The 26,414-nt window shown below is 45.1% G+C and overlaps 1 protein-coding gene across 2 annotated transcripts in view; it reads right to left on the bottom strand.

Moving 5' to 3' along the window:
- The window catches only part of CABLES1 (Cdk5 and Abl enzyme substrate 1), a 107,743-nt gene that overhangs the window by 24,657 nt on the left and 56,672 nt on the right, over window positions 1–26,414 (bottom strand). Inside the window, exon 4 of one of the 2 annotated variants that reach the window (XM_033087612.1) lies at window positions 12,830–12,907. The exons of the other annotated variant lie outside the window; for it this stretch is intronic. Coding sequence (XP_032943503.1) covers window positions 12,830–12,907 — 78 coding nt within the window. The remainder of the gene's footprint in view (window positions 1–12,829; window positions 12,908–26,414) is intronic. 2 annotated transcript variants of the gene reach the window in all.

Here is a 26,414-nt window from a genome sequence, read left to right as displayed (position 1 = left end):
TTGAGTAAAAATTTATTTAAAAAAAGTGCTTCTGGATGGAGAACCGGCTGCAGGCAGGAAGAGTCTCAGTCCACGTGTATCCTGTCTACAACGATGTCTCGTATGTAAAGATGCTTAAAGAAGTGTTTACTGAGCTGAGGTCGTCTGGCTTGTTGCCATCTCATGGGTGCTGGTTCAGACAGACAACATGGATCATGGATATTTTTCCATTGTCCCCCTTTTCGTCTGTCTCAATTTGCTCCCAGGCTCACTGTTTCCATGGGCAGCCCTGCCTTTGCCAGCTGGCCGTTGGCTGCTAAATGTACACACCCCAGTTTGCAAAACCAAACCATGTTCACCCCACACTCCCCTTCTTGAAGCCTCCTCCAAGGCAGATGGAGCCATAACAAAAATTACACTTTGGGTGCTCATATAAGATCTGAGACTCCTCTCCATGAGATAAACCCCATTTAAAGAAACAGGGATTGTTAGACCTGGTGATTATCCAGGTGCCTCATGGACACTTTGGACCACACTTTGCATCGGGTGAAACTCCGTCACACCTCCCCACGGGAATGACTGTGTTGGTCTGCGTACCACAGCAGCCACTTCCCACTGGCTCTCCACTTGTATCATTCCACTTTCTAAATGTAAGAAAACAAGCTAGTGGACAATAGTGGGGTCACCCTTGGCTGCTACTAGTAAAACACACAGTGCTCAGCGTTATCCACAGAAACTCCTGTGGTGACGGAAGTTCTCTCTGTCGGAGCTGTCCAACATGGTAGCCACGAGCCATAGGTGGCAAGTGAGTGCTTGAAGAGTGACAAGTTGACTGAGGAAATGAATTTTTTATTTTAATTTAAATTTCAAAAGCCACATGTGGAGAGTGGCTACTGTATTGGACTAGGACTTACTCATCAGGACTTTGGCTACCATTGATTTATACAGTAAATAGTCACAGATGATATACTTAATGACTTGGATTTTGTCAGCCAGTGTTCTTCCCCACAATGGCCTGGCCATCTTCTGCCCACTGTAGGGGAGGTGGGAGGGATGCCCAGTGACATTAAGTTTGAATTTCCCTCTGACTTTGTAAAAGGGGGGCCAGTAGTTCATATGAAGTAGATTCTTTAAAAAAAAAAAAGAAAGAAATGAAACCTTTCTTGCACACTGAGGCTGAGGCACTCACATCTGTTCCATTTGCACTTCAAAAACTTCATGGTAGTCAACATCACAACTGCTCTAGAAAAGTGACTGCTTCGTGGTGGTGGCGGAAGGCACATATTGCCAATTTTTGTGCCTGAGATTCAGGGAGAAGTTGTCACTCACTTTGGGGTTGACATTTTGCTGGGCTTGAATTAAGAACACATGTGTACACACATCTGCTGGCACAGGCACATGTCCGTGGACAACGGTCCATGGAAACACACAGTTCATCTATTTCAATGATGTTGGTTTCTTTTAACAACTTTTGAATGTGTATATATTAAGACTCCTGGGATCTGAAAAATATGTCTTTCACAAAGAGGCTTATAAACTTCTCTAGGGTCGTCCGTAGCTAAGTGCCGTTGTGTTGCTGAACCATTTAATGTGAACCATATGAAATTGTTGTTACTTGTCCATTTTGTCCTACTTAAACAGTGATTTCACATCATGCCACCTAATTTACAGATAAGGTCACTGCTCAGGCCTTACATGTGAGTGTAAAGCAAGCAAGAGACCCATGGCTCTTCATGCCCCACTTTTCTGGGAGCTGAGAGGGTGGGAGGTCGCCTGCAAAAAAGGAACTCTGAATAGTGTTACTGGTTCACCCAAAGAGAGTGTTTTAAAAACTCCAGTGCAAAAAAAATTAAGCAGAAGTCCCTGTGGAGTAGTGATAAAATCTTGATGTTTTCTTTGTAAGATCACTAAACTCTCATTAAAGTGGTGTATGAAAATAGAAATATCTCTTTTGGCTCAAATGCCAGCATTTACCCTCCTGTACCAGGAGATAGAGCTGGATACCGTGGAACTACAGCTGAAAGTAATTAAAAGCAAACTGAAGTGGGACTTTTTAATTTCTTTGAAAAGCCCAGAAGATTATTTATTCCCAGATTAATGTTGAGTTCAAACATTAATTTATTTATGTTCCACCTACTCCTAAAAATGGAATGGAGGCAAGTTCAAATACCATATGTGGATATTGTCCAAAATTGTGTGCAAGGTTTAAATGCTGTAGCTTGAACTCAAAGATGAACACGTTTAGTCAGGTTACAGGAAAAGATCTCATTCGGGTAGATACACTAACAGAATCACTGGTAAGGAACCATGGACAACACATGGTCTGACTTCTTCTCTTCCATAGCCCTGGATGGCGCTACAGCTCTCAGTCTACTGAAGTTTCTTAACTTTTGCAGAGGTTGTAGGCAACAAACACACTTTGAAAACCCAGCACAAATATTTTTTTACAAAGGCTGGCTGGTGTGGGTGGCCAGGATGAGGGGTCGTGTAAGGGGGGGACAGGGGAGGGTGTCACAGAAGATCGGGGGAAGGGGATTAAAACAGGAGATGAAAATGCATTTGGGGAGATGGCCCAGCAGCAGATGTCCTTCTAAGCAAGCAGCAGGAATAGAGGTTGGTTCTTTTTAGAGGTGTAAACCCGTCCTTCATAGGATGGCACTGCCATTCACTTAATGTAGCTCTCCTTGAAAGCCTGTAACTTCATGATTGGAAAAGCCCTGGACCTCTGTCTTAGTTTTGGCTCCCACAGCATAAAGTGAATGTACATGATTTCACAGTTGTGGAGTCATCTGGTCAGAGCAGATGGCCAATCTAGATATCCTGGTGCCCAAAGGGGGTTGCCTCGGTCACTAATAACCACACAATGGCCAACTCCTGATTTCATCTTGTGTAATAGGCAAAATGATCTTTTCTTTTCTGAAAGCTTACTGAGCCATAATGCATGGAAGTGATCAAACAAGATTCCCTATTAGAAAACAAGAAGTTGAAGTTAAGTCCCTTTCCTTAGAGAGCTTATGGTTAATAAACCAGTATTTCTCTTTTAAAAAAAAATAAGATTTAAATACTTAACAACTGGGAAGTAGATGCAAAGTGTGTGTGACCAATTAACGAGTTCCCAGGGCTTTCTGCTTCCAAGATGGGGATGGCCTGACTTCCATCAGTGATGATTTCTCCAATGCGCTCTTAACTCAAGACTTTGGAATGACAGCTGGGAGCTCAACGAGGCACTTGCTCTTTAAAGGACAACAATAGGTGGAACACTTTGAGGTGTAAATAATTTAAAAGCGAATTAAATATTAACAAAATTTCCAGATCCTTCAAAAAATAGAAATTTGCTGTACAGAAAGCAAAGCTTGAAGCTGGATTAGGAAAGGAAATGCCAATTGTGAGCTAATTTTAATACAGAGATTACATCCACTGGAATTCAACAACACAAGCATGAATTAGTTTAAGAAGCCCTATTTGTTTCCTCTTCAGATACAATATAGGAGCTGCCATCTTGGATTGGGTCTGTTTACTTGTATTGGAGCAGACAGTTTTACCCCCATAGTTCAGAGCCAATGGAACAAGGCCCGGGGCTGACAGAAAACAGTGAAATCAAAGGAGCTTTTCAGTCTTATAGTCCTGCCCTTCTCACACTTAGCACTTGATGGATAAGCCGTCCCCCAAGGGTAACTGGCAGATAACGTAGGGACCTTAATGCAGCTTACACCAAAATCTTTTGTCTAAAGGCAGTTCCTATAAACAGCCGGGTAACGGCATGATTCATCCATGAGATCATTCCAGAATCGGTCTCTGTGTGGGAATATGCTTGGTGTGAGGAAAGAAACACAATTTGTGCATGTGTCATTTTCCATAACGAAAAGAGGTGTTTTGGGGCAAAGTGGGTGGGGAGGAAGCAGGGATGGACCCAGGGCTAGCCTAGGCAGGGAGCATTTAGGCTTGGAGCCCCGCTCTAAGAATAGTAGACGCTGTTCTCTGTGTCACAAAGTGATCAACATTCAGGAAATGGACCCAAGAGTATGATGACCTCATCTGAAATGCCCCAATGCCAAAAGCTAAGGACATAAACACCACATGGAAGCTGCTATTTTAAAACACAGCCCCAGAGACACCTTGGACTCTACTGGGAAGCCATTTTCTTCATCACGTGGTCTCCGATACATCTGTAGTAAGCTAATCCAGTGACTATCAATCAATCAGCAACGGTGATCTCAATGGGTCTGTAAACACACACATATCACAGAGGCTATTTTTTGCTGCAATCACTAGCTTGGTTATTTTACAGAATCCCCAACTACAAATTAACTGGGTTTGCGCCTACTTCCTTTCGATCAGATCCATATATACAGGAACACCTACTGATGTCCATATGTTTCAGGAAATAAAGATCATCGGGGCACTCATGTCTGTGACCTTATGCGCAGGGTCAGTCTTGGGACTGGCCCTCAACACAATGCCTGCAGTCTCTCACTCACCAGTGGGTTGTGTTCCGAAAGCTTTTGAGTTGGCCGTCGGGAACTCGGAATGCATATTCCTATTGAAATGGAGATCAGCCCCACACAATGCCCTTTTAGCCAATAATGTAACTGAACTAGCCCCATAGTCCAAGTAAAAGCTCTGGTCGTAGGAGTAACAGGTCAGAGTGTAAAAGAGGGTGAATAGGAGAAAGCTGAGTCTCCCTCATGGTTTCTTAGTTTGGGGCTGACCTTCAGCAACATTTTAAAGGAGGTTGAATTTGCATTATATCCACCTCCCTCTCCAAATCTCCTTGTCTTTTCGGGACTCTAGGGGCCTTTCTCCTAAGCTGTTCCTGTTTTTCATGATTTCTTCCCTCTTCTATTTCTGAACCCATAGATTCCTTTGCAGCTCTCAGGTTTTCCACTCCTGGTCCCTTGGTGATGGCACAGTAGCCCAGAGGACAGGGAGGGGGTTGGTGAGCAAGAGGAGGGGCAGTGGTCCTAGCTAAAGGTGTGGACGAGGTGTGGGGTCTGCCTACTTAGGAAAGTCGAGAAACTTGCTTATAACTCATTTTATAAGTGGAGAGTCGCCAAGCCAAACCACAACTCCACACTAGAAAAGAGAAGGCAGTGACTAATGTGAATAAAAGGCAAAAAGTCTCAGATGGGCCTTGGCAACTGTCGGTTGAGAGAAGAGGAGCTGGTTTAAGGCTGGGACTCTTCCCAGAAATGGTATAATTTAAAAGCTTAATCGGAGAAGAGTGTTTACAGCTATGGGAAGGTTTGATGTTACAGTTATAGTGAAAAAGACGGGCAACATCTGTTCCTCTTCTCCATAACCGGCTTCCAATAGCTTGTTTTAAAAGGTGGGATTTGGCAAAGCTTCTTCCCACCAGCAAGAAAGATCAAAACAAACCAATTATCTCTTCATATTCCATACACGCACTAGGGAAAAAAAAGACTGGAAGGAAATAGACCAGAATGGTAATGATGGGTTTGTTTAGGGGAGGCTCAGTCATTTTTAACTTCCTTTTATTTTTACGTAATTTCCAGATTTTCTTTACCTGTACCTCTGAGGAAACCAATTTAAAGACTAAATAAAAGCAGGTCTGAAGATGCATCCTTTGTGTTTGTAGAAATGCACAACTGGCTAAGTCATCGTGAACCCGTGTAAGATTTGCTGTGTTGGGGCAGATCTAGAAAAAGCAATGAACTAGCTTTTGTGATTGGACAAAAACGAAACAAAAGCTACCATTCAAAGAATAGCCTGGCACAGTGCTGAGAGCTTTCATATGTAATATTTCACTTAACGCTCTCAAAAATCCCTGGGGATGACATTCTAGCCAACTTTACAGGTGAGTGAGTCTGGGACCAGCAAGGTCAAAGTACCAGGACCAAGGATTCGGCCTGACCATCAGCTCTCTCCTATGCACCCTACTGGTACTGACGGTAGGCACAGATAAGGACTACAGTTTCCCGAATGGGGTCATGAGGGACGGAGTGGAGATGAGCGGGCTGCTTGTCCCCATTCCCACTTTTCTGGAAGAGCTCTGTGGTTAGCTGCTTTATTTATTGGTGTTCTGTCTAAACTTGTGTTGGAAGAACGGTTTCTACAGCTAAAAAAAGTCTGAAAACCAAAAGACTACACAGTGTCCAAGTTCCTTCCCACTCTACAAGTCTATTCTCAGAGCTGAAGAGTGCTCCCTGTCATTCAGCTTGGGTGAACTGGCATTCCAGGGGTCAAACTTCCAGGTCAGATATCTGTTAATGAATTAGCTCGGGGACACCCCAAGGAGAAGTGGCGATACCCTTGTGTCCAGGAAGGGCTTCCACGTCCTTGGAAGTGGTTTCTGCTCACTGAGTTCAGCCTATGAAACGCAATCCATCCCTGGTAACGATTAGTGAAATCCAGTCTCAAGTGCTGTGTTATCTGAAAGGTGTGAGCATAGCCTGTAGCTAGCCTCCAATCTAAGCATGCCAGTAAACCCCAACATCTTACCAATATGTGCACCTGATTAGAAATGGCCTGGCTGGGCCAAGGGAGGGCAGCAAGGACCAGGCTGTGTGTGTGCGAAGCGGGGCTGGGTGGGTAGTGGCGAGGAGGACAAAGGCAGGGGCTCAATCCACCCCAGACACTGAGAGGGCCTCCAATGACCTGGTTAAGCTCCCCACTGCCCCCTCCCCCAAGTCCTGACCTGGGAAAACCACTCTCTTCTAACTCTACACTAGATTCAATCCAAAGATCAACCTTGCTTTAAGCAAAAACAGTATACATGAAAGGAATATACATGTGTTGATCTGCTCAAAATGGAGCTGTGTATTATTTGCATTTTGATCACACGATGCTCGTTTGGAGATGTTCTGACAATCTTGAGTTGATCAAGGGCTAGGTGGAGGAAACCACTGAAAACCAAGGAACTCCGTACAGCGTTAGGAATAGAGACAGTGGAAATGCAACGGCTGTGTGCGATGTCAGAGGGGTAGTGGATGGGGGGAGGGGAGTTGTCATTGTGTGAGGGATAGAAATGATAAATGTCTAACTATTACATTGTTTTGTGCACCTGAAACTAATAATATCTATATATAATATATATATTTAAAAAAAAAAGTTAAGGAACTCCGAAGGGGTTTGGAAAGAGGGTGCAGAAGCCCGGTGTGACCACAGTGAAGACCCCACTGTCTGAGTTTAAGCCACCCTGCACTATACCCCTCTGTGCCCATCAGAGCCACTGCAGGTTCATGGGACCAGCAAGCCTGAATTCCTAAAGTGAAAGTACAGGAAGAAAAGACGGTTATTACAAGCATCTCATGTTATCTAACAAATGATTTCCTGAAGAAAGAAAACTCTGTCAGTCAAACAATACTTTAAGATATAAAATAAGAACACTTATTGAGAAAGTAAGAAAGCTCTTTAATTTAAAAAGCCCTGTTACCGATCCTTTTGTGAAGACATGTTTGGTGCTGTACTAATCCTCTAATGCAACTGTTTTACACACTTTCTCAAAGAGAAGCATTTTTCCTGCATGGCGTAAAGGCAGGAAGAAGGCCCTCCCCAGTCCCTAAATCGCTTCCCTGGGGCGTTGCGGGGCGACCTGGGTGCAGCCGGGCAGTTGCTGGGGAGATGCGAGTGAGCACTACTTTGTCATGAACTAGTGAAGCCCATGCACAGAGCGCCTGCATTGTGCCGACACCTGGAGAATGGGACCACCTCCCTAGTCTATAATTCTGTAATTCATGCCTTCCTATTCTATAACCGACAAATACCCAGAGAGGGCAATTACATAGATTATCTTTCACCCAAGACTCCACCCAGAGTTTCCTGGAAGGAGCCCAGGCTGCAGTATAAACCGGTAACCTCCAAAGCCATCAGAAGGCCACCACTTAGCACCTCGGCCACTGGCTCCCCAGAAAGCGACCCTCCTATGGCACATGTATAGAGCTCTGTCATCACCCAGACATACATCCGTCAGCTGGTGCCACCTGCTTGTTGCTGGTCCAGAGCCAGCAAGCCCAGCCCCAAAGGGGTGGTGCTGAAGGGAAACCCACTCAGCTCTCAGGTGAACACTAGCACTTGGGGACTGCCTCTGCGAGGGTGCCAGCCCCAAAGCAGACAGCCCTGCACCGCACAGAGCCTGCCTGCCTGCCTCCTACCTCTGCCACTGCTGCGCTGCCTCTCCCGGCCCCAGCTCACATGTGTAGAATGGTCGCTGGAGAACTTACCGTATGAGGTGGTTCTGAAGATTAAATAAGCCAATGTATATAAAGCACTTAGAACAGTGCCTGGCATCCTGTAAGCATTACTTAGGTTTCAGCTTATGTTATTACCTCTATATGTCCTGTTTACACAAAGGCTTGACTACACGATCAGCTAATCTTAAGGAAAGATGCTCTTTTCTCAGATATCTATATCTATTTATCAAGGCAGGAAAGCACAGTTTGAAGATTGGGACAGTTGTGAACTAATCAGGGTAGTCTGCTGCAAGCAGAAGCTCTAGACACCACTTTGTGAATTATCCTATTGTCAGCTTAGCATAAGTCCGGTGGCGTGTAAAATGACCCTAAAGGGTTCCTGTTCTCAAGCCTGGGTTGATTAAGCCCCTATCCTTGTAGCTCGTAAGAGGAAACATACCAAATAAAACTGCAAAAAGTCACCAGATCTGAACATTCTTTTAAATCTCAAATTTTAAAACACTGGACAGAGAATAATGATTCAGATCGGAGCTCTCGATCCTTGGTGGATATGGAGTGTGAACAGCATGTCCCATTTATAAACTCCTTATTCAACCAGACCTACGGCTTCCACACTAACAAAGTTGACAGGGAGAACACAAAGACATGCTATCTGAGCTCACAGGATCTTTGGAATAAGAGTCTTTTGGAATAGACTCTTGGGAGTCTAGCCAAACCTCCCCATTGGACAAACGAGGGAACTGAGACCCAAAAGGCTGAGTGATGGGCCTGTGACTGTGACATCCAGGACCAGGACCTGGTCTCCCAACACAGCTCACTTCTTTCTGCCTCCACCCGCCTCCCTTCCTCACTATAGAGGCCTGTACACGGCAGTGGGAGTCAGCAGTGGGATTCAGCTGCAATGGTACGTTACTGAATTCTCTCAGCATGTCAGGCATGACAGAGACCCTGCGCACAAGTCTCCAAGGAGCCAGATCATCCGTCTTCTGACATGCTCAGAAGTCCAAATTGAGGCTGGAATAGCCTTCTCCACCTCTCCAAGACCACACGCTTTTACATCTAGCTAAAGAGCCACCTTCTCTGGGGAGCACTCCCAGACCCCTCCATCGGAATTCACTGGACTCCTTCCTCAGCGCTCCACCCGCACACGGCTTAGGACTCATTTCATTGTTTGTTCTTTTGTTTGATGGTTAGTTTGCTTATTAGTTCGTTTCTGTCTCCTACCATTGAGCTCTGTGAGGAAAGAGACACTTTCTTATTCACCATTGTGTCCCTACTGACTAGAACAGTTCCTGGAACACAGTAGGTTTAACAGATCTTGTGGAGGAAATGAATCACTGAGGCTGTGCAGTGATAGCCCTTGAATCTCTACATAGGAGGCAGGCAGGGATGGCAATAAACTTAGAGGGGTAGGTGACAAAAATAAGACTTTATGTAGCAAACACAGCTTTTACTGAAGATTGCAGATTTACTGTAAATGTGGACACTGATAAAGATTTGAGGGCCGTTAAAGCACTCTCTAGCACCTCTTACCGCCCAAGCCCAGCTATCTTGGCTGTTCACATGTCTGACTTCCTTGCTCAATGATAAACGCCGGCAGCGTGGGTGTTCCTCATCCCTGCACCGCTCCCCCACCCCAAGCCTCCATCAGGGCCTTGTGCTCACTGGGCAGAAGAAATGACTAAGGGGCTACATGCATGAACGAACGAATGAATGAATGCATGGGTAGATGGTGAAACCTCTCCTAAGACTGGCCTGTTTGCCTTGGCCAACTGATGTCAGGAGCCAATATAAGTATTCAGTTCAGTTTAAAAACAAGAACAAAGCTTTGGGGTCAGAAGGGAGGGCGGGCAAGCCATGATGCGAGCGCAAGACTTGGGAAGCTCAAGGGCAGCATGAGAAGCCAGAGAACAAAACCGGAAAGAGATAAGGCCACGCTGATAGATGCTTTCCATGTAAAGGAGGTTTAGGTACACAGTGGATGAACTTTTGAGCTTCCTGTTTTTAAAACTTCCTGGTGATGAAGTTGAAACTGCACATTGTCCCTGTCAGCAGGTTGGTTTGCGCTTCTCTGGAAGAATCAGGCACATGTGGTCTAGTCCATGTGCATAAGTACAAGGAAACAAGGACGCCAGAAACCACAGTCAGTGGGCCGGGAGGTCTGAGTCCTGGGCTCTACGGGGGAGGTGGTGAGTAGGGTTTCCAGGCAGGAATTCCCACCTATTCTTAGGAATTTTTTTCGCCTTCCCGTTCCCGCATCCTAAGAAAAGTTGGTAGGGAAAATCGACTCCTTGAACCCAGTAATACCCACAATGGGAAATAAACGTACTACTCACAATGTATCTCTTAGACATTTTTCCTATTTATCACTAGGGTTTCTGGGCGGGAATTCCTGCCAGTTCTCAGGAATTGTTTTCGCTTTTCCGTTTGTTCCCAAATCCCGAGAAAAGTGGGTCGGGAAATGGGGAGAATCAGCCCCTTGAACCCAGGTGGTTGGTAGTATCGGCCGTCACTTTGTGGAAACGATTCATCGTGGAGACCAGAACACAGTTTATATCTGGGGATTCGGGAACGGGAAAGTGAAAAACACTCTGGAGAAGGGGCGGGAATTCCCGCCTGGAAACCTGAGCTTCACCCCCCTGTGTCTACAGCCTGAGCGGGGAAAACAGGGAGCCCACATTATGTCATCTCTAAAGTCCTTTTCACCCCTGAAATTCTATGACTTACGTTCTGGTCACAGAAAGAACTTTAGCATAAAAATAAAGGAATTTTCCACAGTGCAAAGGTATTAGTTAATATGTATATGAACTAAGGTCGTTTAAAACATAGATGTATGTAATTTACTAGTGTAAATATTTTTTATTATTTGAGCATAGTTGTTTCCCACTAACTAGTAAAAGTCATAATTATGATAAATGGCAGCTATTCATAAATAAAAATTCTGCTCATTAAAACATTTAAAAAGCAGAACACTTCTTAATCCTAGTGCTAACTTACAATATTTTAAATTGTGCTCATAGTTTTTTGTGTGATACTTAAGTAGCATATGCTGCTGAAATGGGCACGTTCTTTTCTCCATTAGGTACTACACAGGGTCCAATTATGTGTTTTGTTACAGGAAAAAAAATTAACCTTTCTGCATCTTGGTTTCCTCACCTATAAAATCAGAAGTGGTGGTGAGTTTGAGTTTGTTCATATCCAAGATGTAAAAAGTTTATATCTTGTGATCCCACATATTAATTTTGCTGCTTCATCTGGGTCAACAGACAGAATAGCTGAATCTACTGATAATCCTGCAGGTGACCCTTTCTGAAATACAGTAGTCCCATCTTATCTTTAGTTTTGCTTTCTGCGATTTCAGTTATCCACCATCAACCACAATCCGAAAATATTAAACGGAAAATTCTCCAAACAGGCAATTCATAGGTTTTAAATGGCATGCTATTCTAAGTAGCTTGATAAAATTTAGTGCCATCCTGCTCCATCCCACCTGGGATGTGAATTACCCTGTTGACAAGAGTCTCCACACTGCAGACGCTCCCCACCCGTTAGGCACTTAGTAGCCATCTCGGTTATCAAATCAATTGTCACTGTATCACAATGCTTGTGTTCAAATAACCCTATTTTACTTAATAATACCACATTCACATAACTTTTATTATAGTATAGTTATAGTTGTTCTGTTTTATTATTATTGTTGTTAATCTCTTACTGTGTCTAATTTACAAATTAAACTTTATCATAGGTATGTAGTGTACAGGAAAATCCCAACATATGTTGGGCTCAGTACTATCCATGGTTTCAGGTATCCACTGGGGGTCTTAGAATATCCCCCTCGCAGATAAGCGGGGCTACTATAAATGATGAATCAGCACCAGGGACCATACTGCCCTCCCACGGGGCAATGGTCACGTGTGAACAGTGTGTGGTTGTCACGACGACCAGAGGGCAATGCCAGCATTTAGTTTGCAAAGGCCAAAGCCAACACCCCACAATGCTCTCAGCATCCTATGCAGTGAACTGTCCTGTTCTAAATACCAGCAGCTCCCCGACAACAAACACCAGATGCAGTGAACAGGGGAGGGGTGGGGGAGTAAGACCCAGATGAGGAAAGGAGCAAAGTTGAGGGATGGGGAATGAGGCGGGGAGGCTCTGCAAGGGCAGAGACTCACTTACCTACTTTTTTCACAGCAAAAGGAGAGGCTTGTTGATCTAGAGCGGTGATTGCTCCTCTGGCCTGTTGCAAATCACATTAAGTCTGTTCCTGGTACTACTCTCCTTTCATATTTGCTCCAGCTTGCCGGTCAGTTCCCAGCCCTAAGCCCAAAATGCCAGGAGGCAGGATGCTACATGGTTTGTCTAATTCCTCTCCTGACCTACCTTTCTCCAAAAGTCAGCAAGGCCCTGTGGAATGGAGCGGGCCCTGTATTGTTCTTGCTTTACAGGGTTGGAAGAGATGACAAAACGCATATTTAGAAACAGGAGGCAATACGGTGAGGACACGCATGCACACACAAAACAACAAGGAAGCCTTCTGGTTGAAAAGGAAGTGGAACTTTTTTTTCTTTCACATTTACCAATATTGAATTTGCAGTGGCAAAGTGAGGCAAGTGCTTTGACATGGAAAGAGCAGCACATTATGCACATGGTATCACAACTTTTCACCCAGAGAACTACAAAGCAAGCATGCATATACATACCCAACGTGGGCACTGTCGCGATACGGCAGCACTGAAAATATACTACAGAAGGATCTTCTGCCACTGATAAGGACTATTCTAAAAAATAAAAAAAAAGAACAAACAAACAAACAAACTAAATGCAAAGACTCTTAAATTAAAAAAAAAAAATTCTCTAGCAATTAAGCATTCATGGAATTCACAGCAGTATTTGCACGCTCCCACCACCTCCTCTGACAGATGGTGTTCTGCGCTCCTTGTAAAATGCAACCTCAGCACAGCAGCAGTATGCTGCCTCTCCTGGTCCAAATGTGAACATGCGAGACACCAATGAGGGTCCCGAATGAGTGTACATGAATCCTTTCTCTGGTGAGAGCTGCTGGCTGTGGGCTGCACATGCAAGATGGAGAGACAGAGCTATGAGTCTGGGGGGTGCCCAGTGCTGAGCCGAAAGTCATGCCACATTTAAACCATTGATATTTACTCTGCAGTATACAATGCAAGAGCAACAGTGCCAGAAACCGTGAGCAGGAAAGACACTCAGATGCCATTATGATCATTAGGTTTTTTTTGTTTTCTTTTAATACGCTGGCAGCATGTTAGTTTCTGAGAATAAATTAAGGGAACAATTACATAATCAGTCTTAGCCTCCATTCCTGCTATAAAGATACTACTGGAAACAGTTCTACATGATGTTCTTATGCAATCAAAGGCCACTTAAAAAAACATTAAAAAAAAAAAAACTCTCAAAAGTACTTATCCTGGCATCTGAGAATAACATTTGCGAAAAGAACTGCTGATGAAAAAAATGGAGAGACGAGTGGAGGAGACTAAAAAAACCAACATTCTTTAGTACAACAGCCGTACACATCAGATATGGAGCTTACTGACTTTTGTAATCTTTTCTTTCAATAATCGTAATAATAAAAACAGGAGAAAAAAACCACAGTACTAGTAACTGCATCAAGGTTTAGGGATTTTGACCTTGTTTTAAAACTGTGATATTAAATTGCCTATACGCTCAGGATAAAGTCAGGTTCCCTGGCATGGCACACCCAGGCCTCTGTCTTCTAGTTTTTTCTGGCTCTCCAGCCTCAACACACGCGGTATTTCCTCCCATGCTTTACCACTCATCGTGCTAAAGGACTTGCAATACCCCCACCTTAAAGCCCCCTGCTGTCCTTTGCATACCTCTGTCCTTTGCATGCTATTTCTTCTGCCTGCTGTGCCCTATAGTAGGTACACTTACTGAACTCCTATTTATTCTTCAAAACCTAGCTCAGAAGTCACCTCCCCAGGAAGCATTTCCTCCCCTCTTCGCTGAGTTCCCTTTTCGGTGCTGCTTCTGTTCCTTACTTCCACTTTCAGGAGTGCCCTGATCACAAGAGCTGCTCCTCATTTGCCACCCTCTTCTTCCACACAGTGAGTCCAAAGGTTTAACACATGGCAGCCCCTCCATAAACAGTCTAGGCAACGCTGTGCTTCAGAGCAGCACCTGAGTACCTGTCACCGGGGGTACAACACTGGCAGTCTGTTCATTCCACAGTGATTCATGTCTACAGTAGCGGACAGGACCAAAGAAACATTCCCAGCCTCAAATGCCAGTGTGGTCACTTTTGTATGACTTCAGGCAGCTTACTAACTCATCTGAACCGCAGTTTGCTCATGTAAAAAAAACAGGATAAAATTAGTAACTATCTTATTGTAATGTTGTAAAGCGTAAATGCGTCCATATGGCAGATGTGGCAAATACTATTAACTGCCTAGCAAATAATACAAACCCAATAAATACCAGGTGTAACAAAAAATATATACACATGACTTGTATTTATCTTTTGTTATTGGTATATATTGAGTATTACAATTTTAATACTCAATAAAAATGTGTATACATTTTTTTGGTACAGTCTGTATTAACTGTTTTTACTGGGGACCATGTTCTTGAGTTGAGGTAAGTTTTACCAGCCTAGTAAAATACTTAGATTGAGGAACTCTTTGGACCTCTGTGCTAAAATACATAGGCCTGCTCAAATATTACAGGCTGTGTTCTTACTGACAACTGAAGGACGACACATGTGGCCTGTCTACAAAGATGTGGCACACACACAGAGGTGTCTCTCCTATCTCAAAGGAGATGTTTCTCATCAGACACCTCAGACCCAAGTCTTGGTCACTGTTGCAAGGGCAGGGTGTTGCACCCAGTGGGCCGCCAAGGCCTGAAGGACAAGGGTTAAATTAATCATGAGCACACCACCCTGCCCAACACCAGCCTGGCTCCTTGGGCTCTCACTCAGGGAGACAAGCCACAGAGCTGACGTTGCAATGCCCCGTGTCAATTTACTTAAGCAGACATAATAACAGCTAATATTTAGCAAGTATCAATTAGGTGATACATTCTAAATACTTTAACTAAGGGGGCACAAGCAAGTAAGTGATGTGCCGAAAGTGAACTAGGGGGTGTGACTGACCATGGATTCGAACTCATGCTTTCTATCACTATGTGCTTTGATGCTTTGCTCTTCTCTAAGACTTAGAAAAGTCTGCTCCTGTGGGTTTGACTGGGTACCCACGGACTTCTTGGATGCCAAGAAATCTGCCTTCACCCAGGTGTTCCAGGGTGGCTTTCCAGTGTGACCTGCAGTGCACCAGGCTGAGCACGGGATGGGGCCAGAGGGTGACCAATCACAACAATCCTGACATTAGCGCTACTGGAGCCGTGGATGAACCCCTCCTCCTGCTCTGCTTAGGGCCCCTTTCCTGATAAAAGGACAGAGGTTCTCCACCACCACCCCCTGCTATCCACCCAGAAGTAAAGCCTAGAATTACTCATTCCCCTGTGGCTGGACATCTATGTCTTCTGCAACCCAGAGGAAGGAATGTGTTGAACAAACTCAACTGTCTTAGCATAATTAATTTTCTTCGTTATGTAGTGCTAATGTGTCCTTCCTCCCCACACACCAAACTTATTTGGACATTTTTAATAGAACAAGAAAATGAGAGGATATAAATTGCATGTGAAATGGAAGCATTTTTTCCAAAGTTTCAACCACAATGTGCCTTTTAGTAAAGAAGCTGCATTGTTCTGCTCAATTAGGGCTGCACTGTGTGGTCCTCACCATTTAGGTCTAGGAGAGGCCGACAGCATGAGCTTCATTCAGAAAAAAAACATGTTATTCTAGCGCATAGGTCAAGTTTAGCAACTACAAATATGAAATGTTTCCCAACAATTCCAGCAGGGTTGGTACTTCTCTGGTTGGCCATTCACAGGCTGCTGGAGAGCGGAGGAGGTCAGCAGGGAGCACCACATCTTTGGGTACTTTCCTTCCATTCTTGTGTCCAGCCACCCCGTAGCCTCTCACTTTCTGCAGGGACCAGAAGAGCAATCCCGCATAGCAGCTCTGCAACAGGTCTGTAGCAGTTCAAGCAGGAAACAGCCAACTAAGCTCCTAAGAACACATCCTACGTGTTTCCTGAAGTACTTCTGGAATCTGGGAGGGACTTGAGGTCTTCGCCAGAGCAGGCAAATATCAACAAGTGGTAAGCTCTCGTCTTCTGTTTCTTACACCAGCAACTTTGAGCAGGGTGAATCTCAAGACCCGCCCACCCCTGCCCCTTCCATTGTGTCCAGAACCTGCAGGGTTCATGTGAATTTGCAGCTTTGCTCTTTATAAGTATCAGGCAATGCCAGTCATACTGGAGGATAAGCACAGAAGAAAATCAGATATGTTTGCCTCCTCTGAGTACTTGTGTATTTGTGAAAGAATTAAATCAGAGCTCGTGGAGAATGATATAAGACGGCCAACCTCCATTTCCAATGGGCTTCGAACACTGAGCACCTCATGTCTTCACTTCCAGCCACTGCAGCTATCTTCTTTTATGCCCAAATGGAATGCAAAAAGCCCACATAATTTTCTCCATCTGTGACATATAACGCTTTACTTGGAGTCAAGCTGACCAGAAAGCATTACACAAAAGATTATTACTTCAAAAGAGGAATTAACTCCAGAGAGATGGGTCTTTAAGGAATTAAAGACCACATTTCCATACACAAACATCTGTCAGAGGGAGGAAAAAAAAAATAGCAAAAGAAAAGACTCCCGAGTGCTGCAGCACACATGGGCAGAGCTCCCTTTAAATACACAATGTTTTCCAAACCCTTCCAGGAAGCACTGAGCGTGTCCGGCAGCTGGAACACTGTCGAACTTTCTTCTTCATGTAGCCTCATTTCCATGCTTAGGAAAATGTTTCTGGTATGAGGGAACTTGCAGCTTCAGGCCACAAAGCTTCCACTTTGCCGGTGAGATGCTGGAGTCTTCAGAACAGCCAGGAAATGCACAAGGGCCCCCACAGCTGCCAGTGCACCATGGGCCACTTTCATTGAATCTGTTTTCAACCCTTCAGCCCAGTTCTGACAACGTCTGAAGAGGCATCCAGGACTCTTTAAGTGTTCCCTCTTACGCCAAAAACTGGCTTCTTGTTCTATTTCCAGAACCCTGAGGAGTCTCTGTTGGCTGTGAGATGGTTCAAACTGTTCCAGGTGGAATATTCCATTAGGGCAGAAATAGTCTCTTAAGGACATGAAAACAAGCAACCAACTTCAGAAGTTAGAGTGAAGAAAATCACATTTGCAAGAATGGTGACTGAGTATAGTGATGCATGAGTACGGCCCGGTGTCCAAGGTCCAGGGGTCCACATGAGGTACTGGGTGTACAGGCAGAAACACACTCTCAGATGCTGTAGCTCATTTCCGACACGCCCAGGAAGCAGGAAAAGAACACACTTAAAAATACCAGTATTGTGCGATGAATTGTGTTCCCCTAGTCCTCACCCCCAGAACCTGTGAATGTGGCCTTAACTATGGTCTTTGCAGAGGGTACTTTCCTTCCATTCTTGTGTCCAGCCAGCCATCTTAGGAGAGGTTTCACCTCATCCTGGCTTAGGGTGGGCCTTAGATCCAATGACTCTATGACTGGATTGAATAAGGAGATTTGGAGGTACCCAGACAGACACAGAGGAAAGAAGACACGTGACGACAGAGGCGGAGGTTGGACTGACATGGACAAAAGGATGCCAAGGATTGCTGGCAGCCACCAGAAGCTGGACGAAGCAGGGAAGGATGGTTCCCTCGCGCCTTCAGAAGTCACATGGCCCTGCCGACACCTTGATTTCTGACTTCTGGCCTCCAGAACTGTGAGAGGATACATTTTTGTTGTTCTAAGCTCCCGGTTTGTGATCCTTTATAGGGCAGCCCTGGGAAGTGGAAATGGCTGGCGTTCAGTCACTTTCTTCACAGTGTGGCTCAGTGTCACACATCACCTGCTCAGGAGTCTCCTGCACACTGTGCTACGTGTGCTGGTGCACAGAGACAATACGACTCCATTTCAGGGAGCTGGGAGGAGGGAAGGAGCCTATGCACAACGACCTAGAAGCCTGAGCAACTGGTGGGGCCAGCGTCTGGGGCAGGCGCTTGGGGTCTGGGTCGGGTCCTGGAGGAGGAGCGGGATTCCAACAAGTGAGAGCAGAGCATGGGGTGCCCAGGATGAAGGGGAACACAACCAACAGCGATGAGTGAGGCCCTGCAAGGTGTCGGAGTGAGGGGGACTGGGGGACTCGGGGCAGGCACAAATCAGGTGGGAAAATGCATCTGAAGACCTACACGAAGTAGCCCACAAATGGCGGTATTAGCATCAGTGGGGGCGTTAGTCTCATCATGACTGCTCATACTTCCACTATGTCCATGGCCACTTCCATTACTGCTAAGATTATGACGGTGGCAGTGCAGGCCTTTGCTGCCTGCTACGGTGTACCTTATCCTACAATGCAGGCGGTGATGGAAGATTTCTGAGAAACAAGTTACATGATCTTCCTGTCCTCCTCCCTCCATTCCATAAATATTTGCTGAGTGCTTACTCTAGGCCAGACATTTTGCTAGTGCTGGGGATCCCATCATGAACAGCACAGGCAAGGACTCCATCCTTACAAAGATTATGGTCGGGTGGGAGATATTTACACAGGGGTGTGACTGCCCTGGAGCAATAGAGGGCGCTACAGAGCACATCGGAGGCACAAATAACCTGGCCTGAGGGAGGCAAGGTGGGCTTCCTGGAGAGAGTGACAGCTAGGCTGAGACAGGAGAGATACATGGCAATCAGGCTACAAGGAAAAGATACACTGGCAGAGGGCTTGGGATGACTCAAGGCTGGGAGGAGAAACAGCAGAGGCCTAGCTGAGAAACAGCACGGAGTAAAACTCTTCCCTGAGCTCCACTTGCCTGACGCACCCAGCTCTCCACACCCCTCTTTAAATCACTCTGAACGGCACACACACAGCTCAGGCTGGGAGACTGTTCTCTAGAACATCCACACGGATTTGTACACTTACTAAGAGTTAGTTATGTACGTCTCCAACCTGTTTACACCAGTTGTACTTGTTACTTCTACTTATCCTTGTTCACAAAACAACTGCACAAACTAATGAAATGTGGAAAAAACAAAAGGAGAAATGCTGTTTCTATAAAAAAAAAAAAAACAACAACAAATGATGCTGAATACTTTAAAAACTATTCAAACAAAGCAAGTCACCAAAAAAATTTGCGTTTGAGGTATGGACAAGACATCTATAAAAGATAAGAAAAAAAATTCTAAAAATCTAAAAGTGTTTTACACGTAGATCCTTGCGTCACTTTAAAGAAGTCCGGAAAAAAAAAAGAAAAAAAAGAGAAGTCCAATCTGGATATGTCAGCAATGGTGGGTATGACGACATGTGAGGTTGATACCACAAGACAGACCCCAATGTGTGGGAACCACATGCAAAGAAAAGTCCTGGCATAAAAACAACAAAAAAAACTGTTGAATGAATGATCACCAATGTGCCTTAAATTAAAGCACAATGTTTAAGCTACGTATGTAATTTTTGTGGGTATTTCTTCCAGCATTTACTAACCTCTTCCCTTAACCAAGCAATTACTGTAAATAATTCAGCATAGCTGGAGGGTGGCGTGGGGGTGGAGGACTGGAAGAAACGAGCGAGGCTGGCCAGCTCCGGAAAGGACTCCTGAACGTGTGAGGGAGCTGGTCCTGGGGAACGGGAGGCCTAGGATTAGATAAGATGGTGATGGCGACTGCAGCCGTGGTGTGGATGAGCTTCCCCAGTGATGGGGAGTGAAGTGAGAAGAGAGGAGGGACCAGGAGAGCAAAGCCCAGAACTATAGTGAGGGAATAAGGGAGTGTGTGAGTTTGCTGGCACTGCCATAACAAAGTGCCACAGGCTGAGAGGCCTACGCGTAGAAATGGGCTGTCTCACAGCTCTGGAGGCCACAAGTCCGAGCTCAAGGTGTTGACAGGACCATGTTCCCTCTGAAGAAGGCACTAGGGCAGGATCTGTTCTGGGCTTCTTTCCCAGCTTCTGGTAGCTTCTTGACTTGTGACAACATAACACCAACCTTCACATGGCCACGTACCATTTTCTGTGTGTGTGTGTGTGTGTGTGTGTGTGTGTGTGTGTGTGTGTGTGTGTGTATGTCTGCCTGCAAATTTCCCCTTTTTATACAGACACCGGTCATATTACATTAGGGGCGACCCTGCTCCAGGACAATCTCATCTTAACTAATTACATCTGCAATGACTCTACTTCCAAATAAGGTCCCACACTGAGGTACAGGGGATGAGGACTCAGAATCAGAATTTTGAGGGAACACAAACCAACCCGGAACAGAGAGACAGGAGGAAACCGAGCGGAGTGTGGTGTCACAGAAGTTAGGAGGTCCCCTCTTGAGCCCTCACCTACTTGTTCTTCCAGGACAGCACAGGTAGCTGTGCCCTGACGCATGGCCCAGGCCCTGAGCCGGCCGCCAGCTGTAATTCCTGTTTTCCTCTCAGGCAGCTGCTGCATATCCACTGGTGAGGACCAAGGTCTGGTTTCCTCCAGGCTCCCATGCCCTCTCACCAAGCAGAGAATTGAAACAGAACCGCTAACGGAAGGTTCTATCCAACCCTAGACCTTTCTTCTGTGACTCGTCTTACTTCTCATATGTCAAACTGGTTGAAAAGAAGCAACAAGCCCTTGCAATCTGCAAGCTTTTCAGCAGCAGACGTCTGCACAAGCGAAACACTGAGCACAGTTGCTTATGACTGAAAATTATTTTTCTCAAAAACCTCATACAGAGTCAAAGAAAAAGCCAGCATACCTTCCATGCTTCCTAAAGAGGTGCAAATAATAAAACCTGACCAAACTCTAGTGTGTAGTGCTGACCCAGCGCTAGCCCCAGCTGGCCCAGGGCACAAGCATTCCCACCTCCCAGAGGTTGGTCTGCAAGCGCAGCTCCTCCCTTCCTCCCACCACTCAGCACCTGGGAAGAACTAAGAGTAAGTCAGTGGGTCAGTCAAATTGGAGAGCAGCTCTGGGGGAACTTTCGGGGCCATAAGAGGCTGGGCCTGGAGTCTAAGTGAGATTTGGGGATTGTTGAAGGCTCCTTCAGTCTATACACTCCCTGTCCCACAGGTCACTGACAATTGGCTATAAACACGGACGATGATGCAGATAAAGTTCCCCGCCAGCCTCCTGCTGCTGGGGGGATGGTGGGTTTTAGTCTTCTAATGAAGAACAAAAATTCTGAGAGGGAAAAGTGTGCTTGGGAAAAGGTGGATGTTGCAAGGAGCCTCACAGAAGATGGTCACCATCTATCAAATTGGATGGATTCATTTAAGGGAGAAAAGGCAATGACATTTTTCATCCTTCAAGAAGGCCAGTTTCAGAACTGGTAACTAGCTGTTTTATTTTTTTGAAACGTGCCACTTCCTCCAACTCGTTTTTCAAACTAAACTAGGCTGACAGATTGGAACCGATGAGATCACAAACAAGGTCTTAATTTAGTTATTACCCATCCCCCTTCCCTCCAAAATTTTCAGTATAAAAAGGAAAGGGTACAACTTGACTTCAGTTACTGCACTTTTCACTTCTTACTTGAAAAAGCTGATCAAGAGTGCCAAAATCTTTTTTACGTATTTTTAAGTTTTCCCACTGAGTTCACACTTTAAAGAGAAAACACTCTAGCTCACTTGTTTTTCTGCTCCCATCTCAAATCCTTTTAAATCTCTGAAAATTCTTTCCGAGGAATGAGATGGCCCAGTCCACTCACTGCAGAGCATTCCCTGCCTGTTCAGAAGGAAATGAGTCTCAACGCAGACCCATGAGATGGGCCTTTCAAGTGTACATGGCAGCCATCACTTGTATATATTACACACATTCGGGAACCAGATGACTTCCCAAAGATGATAAAGAATGCCCACAAACTGCATGCCTGAGGGACAGTGACACCCATATTCTTCAGTCTTCAAGCACAGAATCTCCACCTTCCATTCTGATGACATAGTTCTCTACCTGGCCAGCAATTAGCTCTCAGTTGGCACTAGCTCGTCTTGTCATGTTTGTCGTTTTCAAGGGGGTATCTTATCCCCGAGGACTGAGATATGTCTGCTGTTGGCTAAGTTCCTCTCTCTCCCCAGCACACAGTGGGACTTTCGGTGAAGATGCAGATGAGAGAGAAAGGTGACCGACTCTCCTCTACTAAAGACACAGCAGCTCCCACCAGCCAACCACCCTCACCCTCCTGGAATGTTCAAGAGCCCATTCCAGATGCTGTAGCATGGGGCCACTGGTCCCCCCCTTTTGTGACAGAGTTTGCTCATATATTCATGAAGTTTTTTAAAGGCCTCAAGTCATCTTGGAACTTCCTATCAAAATTAATTCACCTTTAGAAGACAGTACACAACACACACAGTCTAATTTTCTGTAAGAATAAGGTTACCAGAAAAAGACCTGCAATGCTTGCCCTTGATTTTTGGGTGGGCAGAGTGCTCCTGTTCAAATGCAAGCCAGGTCACGCCCGTCCACTGCTCAGCACGTTCGATGGCTCTCACCCGACTCATAATAAAAGCTGACATCTTCACAAGCGACCCTGCTAGTTTAACGGTGATCCTGTATCTTCTGTTTTTGCAATTTAAACCTCGGATGTAATTCGATTTGACAGTGGTTTGGCTTGGGACTTTTTGAAAGTTTTTTTTTTCTTTCCTTTCTTTGCTTCCTTCTCCTTCCCCCAAACGTTGATGACTCTGTTTACTGTGCATTTACCATGCATACCAGTTCCAATGGTTCTGTTCCCTTCCGGCCAGGGTAAGTTGGGAGGAGTATTTTGCACCTGTATGGGGTTCACTCCTGACCCTGGGGCAGAATAGCTTCTAAGAAGCGCTTTTTCCTGGAGTTCCCTGGTCCACTACTACTCCTTCCTTTGCTCTGCCCCTGCTTGCGTGTCTATAAAACCTTTTGGTGGTATTAAGAGAAGTAGGCAGTCTATGTGACAGAGGGTCCCCTGTCTTCCCTTAATGCTGGCATTTTGGAATAAACCTGATTTTCTTTCCACCAACCTCGCCTCTCAAGCAGCCTGACTTTTTGCATAGTAACGGTAGGACTCAATCTACTGTCTCCCTCTCCCTCTCTCTCTAACTCATCCACACAGCTGGCTTTCCTACAGCTCTTCAGGCTCACCCCAATGGTCCAGCCTCAGGGACTCTGCAATTGCTGTTCCATCCACCCTGAACATTCTTCCTCACTGAGCGAGCACAGGGCTGGTTCCCTCATCTCTTTCTTACCTCCCTCATCTCTGCTCAAAGGTATCCCCATCTTTGAAGCCTTGGCCTACCACAGGCCCTGCTTCTACACCCCCAACCCCCAGCCGCTCCTGTTTCCCTTCACAGCACACCTATCTCATCTCTGACAGGATACGTTTACTTGCGTATCATCTGCCTCCCCAACTAGCCTGCAACTCCTCGGAGCAGGATTTTTGTCTGCTTTATTCACAGATATAGCCCATCACTTAAAACAGTGCCAGCACAGAAGAGGTGTCAGTACCTGGGTGCTGAATGGGCTAAACACTGGTATCACTTCACTCTCTGCAGTTAAGGAGCCACTTTATTAAGGTATCTTCTATCTGGATGCACACATCTCCTTCCAGAAAAAAAATGCCTGTTTACACACAGGTGCTTCAATGAAATGAGACAGAACATCTGGCTGTTCCCACTTGCTATATGTCATCCATCGTGTCCTGCATAGGAAAGGGGACTTGAAAATCTGAGTCCACGGCAAAGGGGCTATCCCAGTACTCATCCAATGTCTTAAAATGTGACACTCGTGCTGATTGAAACTCGACAAATGGGTCTGACCCTGGCCGGGTGCAAAAGTGATAGACCCATTTCTGTGATATTATCCTTCTATTAGGACATGCTCAATTAGCTGGCTCACTCTAGTTCTTAGCTCCTAAGGAACATGCTGTTTATCTAAATTCCAAGATATTGTTTCCCACAAACTCCTGAGAAGTGTCTATCCTGTACTGGAAATCATTTATTCCTGCTAAATTCTGTCTCCATGGACTGTGCCTTGCATTTTCAGCTTTTGAAGTAAATGAACCTTGGTTCTCCTCTGTAACATTCTCCTGCTCTCCCTGCTGCTTTTGGTTTTCCACAAGGCCAACAAGGCTTACTGGCCTTCGCTCTGAAGAGGAGATAAATCTCAAGGGAGGACCACGTACTACGTAGTGTCCCTACACGCCCCTTCAGGCTAACAACCATCAGCTAACAACTCTCAGCTGCCGGCAGGCTCGCTGGCCTCACCACTGCCCAGCCCACAGTTCACCATTCTATCCCCTGGGACCGGCTGTAAGAGGAGCCGTGTAACATTCTGCTGAAACCAATTGTCATGTCTATGAAGTCCCCTAGTTTACTAACCTAGGTATTCCACCAATGAGGAGACGAAGTTAATTTACCATGACTTTTTCTCAGTGAGGTCATATTGACTGTTAGCAAACTCTACTCTTTTATAAAAGCACCCGAACCATCTGTTTCACAATCCATTCCAGGACTCGGCCAGCCGTCAGCTCTGGGCTGGCTAGTCTATGATTATTAGAACTTACCCTCTGCTACCAGAACTTACCCTCTGCTACCAGAAAGTGAGTTTCTTTCTCACTTTCTGAGGGCGACATTTGCCTAGCTTTCAACTTAGAACTTCTTTTATTCTCCATGGTGTTTTAATGATCATTTGTTCTGAATTCTTTCTATTTCCTGGGATCTAGTCCTGAAGACTGAAACTCATTTAAAAGGCCTCTCCATTCATTTATTCTACAAACACCAATTGAGTGCCTACTGTGTGCCCAGGACATTGCTTTGTTTGGTCTACATTTGACAGTTCTACGTGTTAAAGAAACTAAAACTAGGCCAGCAGCTGACATCTACTCCCTTGTACCATCAACCCCATGAATTCACCCTCCCTTCCCACCTTCTGAACATGGTTTTAAAAGCCCCATGGCTATCACTGACATTTTATTGTGACAAAATACATACAACATAAAAATATGCCATTAACCATTTTAAGTGCACAATTCAATGTCATTAAATACACAAGGTTGCACAACCATCACTGTTATCTATTTCCAAAACTTATCCATTGCTGCAAGCAGAAACTCTGCAACCATTTGGCAATAACTCCCTTTCCCCATGTCCCTGGTAACCTCTGATCTACTTTCTGTCTCTGTGGATTTACCTATTCTGGGTATTTTGTATAAATGGAGTCATACACTATGTGGCCTTTTGTGTGGGGCTTATTTCAATCAGCATACTGTTTTCAAGGTTCATATACATTGTAGTACTTCATCAGCACTTCATCCTGAGTAATATCCCTTTGTATGTATATAGCACATTCTGTTCACCTATTCATCTGTTGATGGACACTTGGGTTGTTTCCACCTTTTGGCTACTGTGAATGATGCTACTATGAACATTTGTTACCAGTATCTGCTTGAGTTCCTCTTTTCAATTATTTTAGGCATAATCCTGGTGGTGCGATTGCTGGGTCATGTGGTACTTTTACACTTAATTTTCTGAGGCACTGCCGAACTATTTTCCACAAGTACTGCACCATTTTACACTCCCACCCGCAATGCACAAAGGTTCCAGTTTTCTTTCCGTTATGTCCTTCTTTAGTTTATTCTGGACTTGGGTCTTCCTCCCAGTATTCTTACATGTTTGCCACTCTTTCATCTGTCTTGGGTCTTTAGCTAATGATTTTTTAAAATAGAGTTGTCTCATAATTCACCACAACACGCTGTCTACCAGTGTATGGATTTTTAATCTCCCACACTTCCCTTCCATTATGAGAAGCAACTTTGGAATCTGATGCTTGGATCTACGTTCCACCACCATCTTGACCCCGCTTTCTAGCTAAATGTTGCAGTTTCCTCCTTTGTAAATTGGGATGAGGAGTGTTTTAGTTTCCTATGGCTGAGGCAGCAGATTACCATAAGTTAGTGATTTAAAACAACATACGTTTCTTCTCAGAAGTCTGAAGTGGGTGTCACCGGGCTCAAGTCAAGAGCTGGTTCCACTGGAGGCTCTAAAGGAGGATCGTTCTCTTGCCTTTTCTGGCTCCTAGGGGCTGCTGCACTCCTTGGCTCATAGCCCCTTTCTGCATCTTCAAAGCCGGCAATGGACAATTGAGTCTATCTCACATTGTATCACCCTGACATGGACTCTCCCGCCACCCTCTTCCACTTTTATGGACC

The sequence above is a fragment of the Rhinolophus ferrumequinum genome, chromosome 19 (genome assembly GCF_004115265.2).
Source record: "Rhinolophus ferrumequinum isolate MPI-CBG mRhiFer1 chromosome 19, mRhiFer1_v1.p, whole genome shotgun sequence".
In the NCBI taxonomy this organism is placed as follows: domain Eukaryota; kingdom Metazoa; phylum Chordata; class Mammalia; order Chiroptera; family Rhinolophidae; genus Rhinolophus; species Rhinolophus ferrumequinum.
The sequence above is the reverse complement of the archived record's forward strand: the minus strand, read 5'-3'. Positions and strand labels throughout refer to the sequence as shown.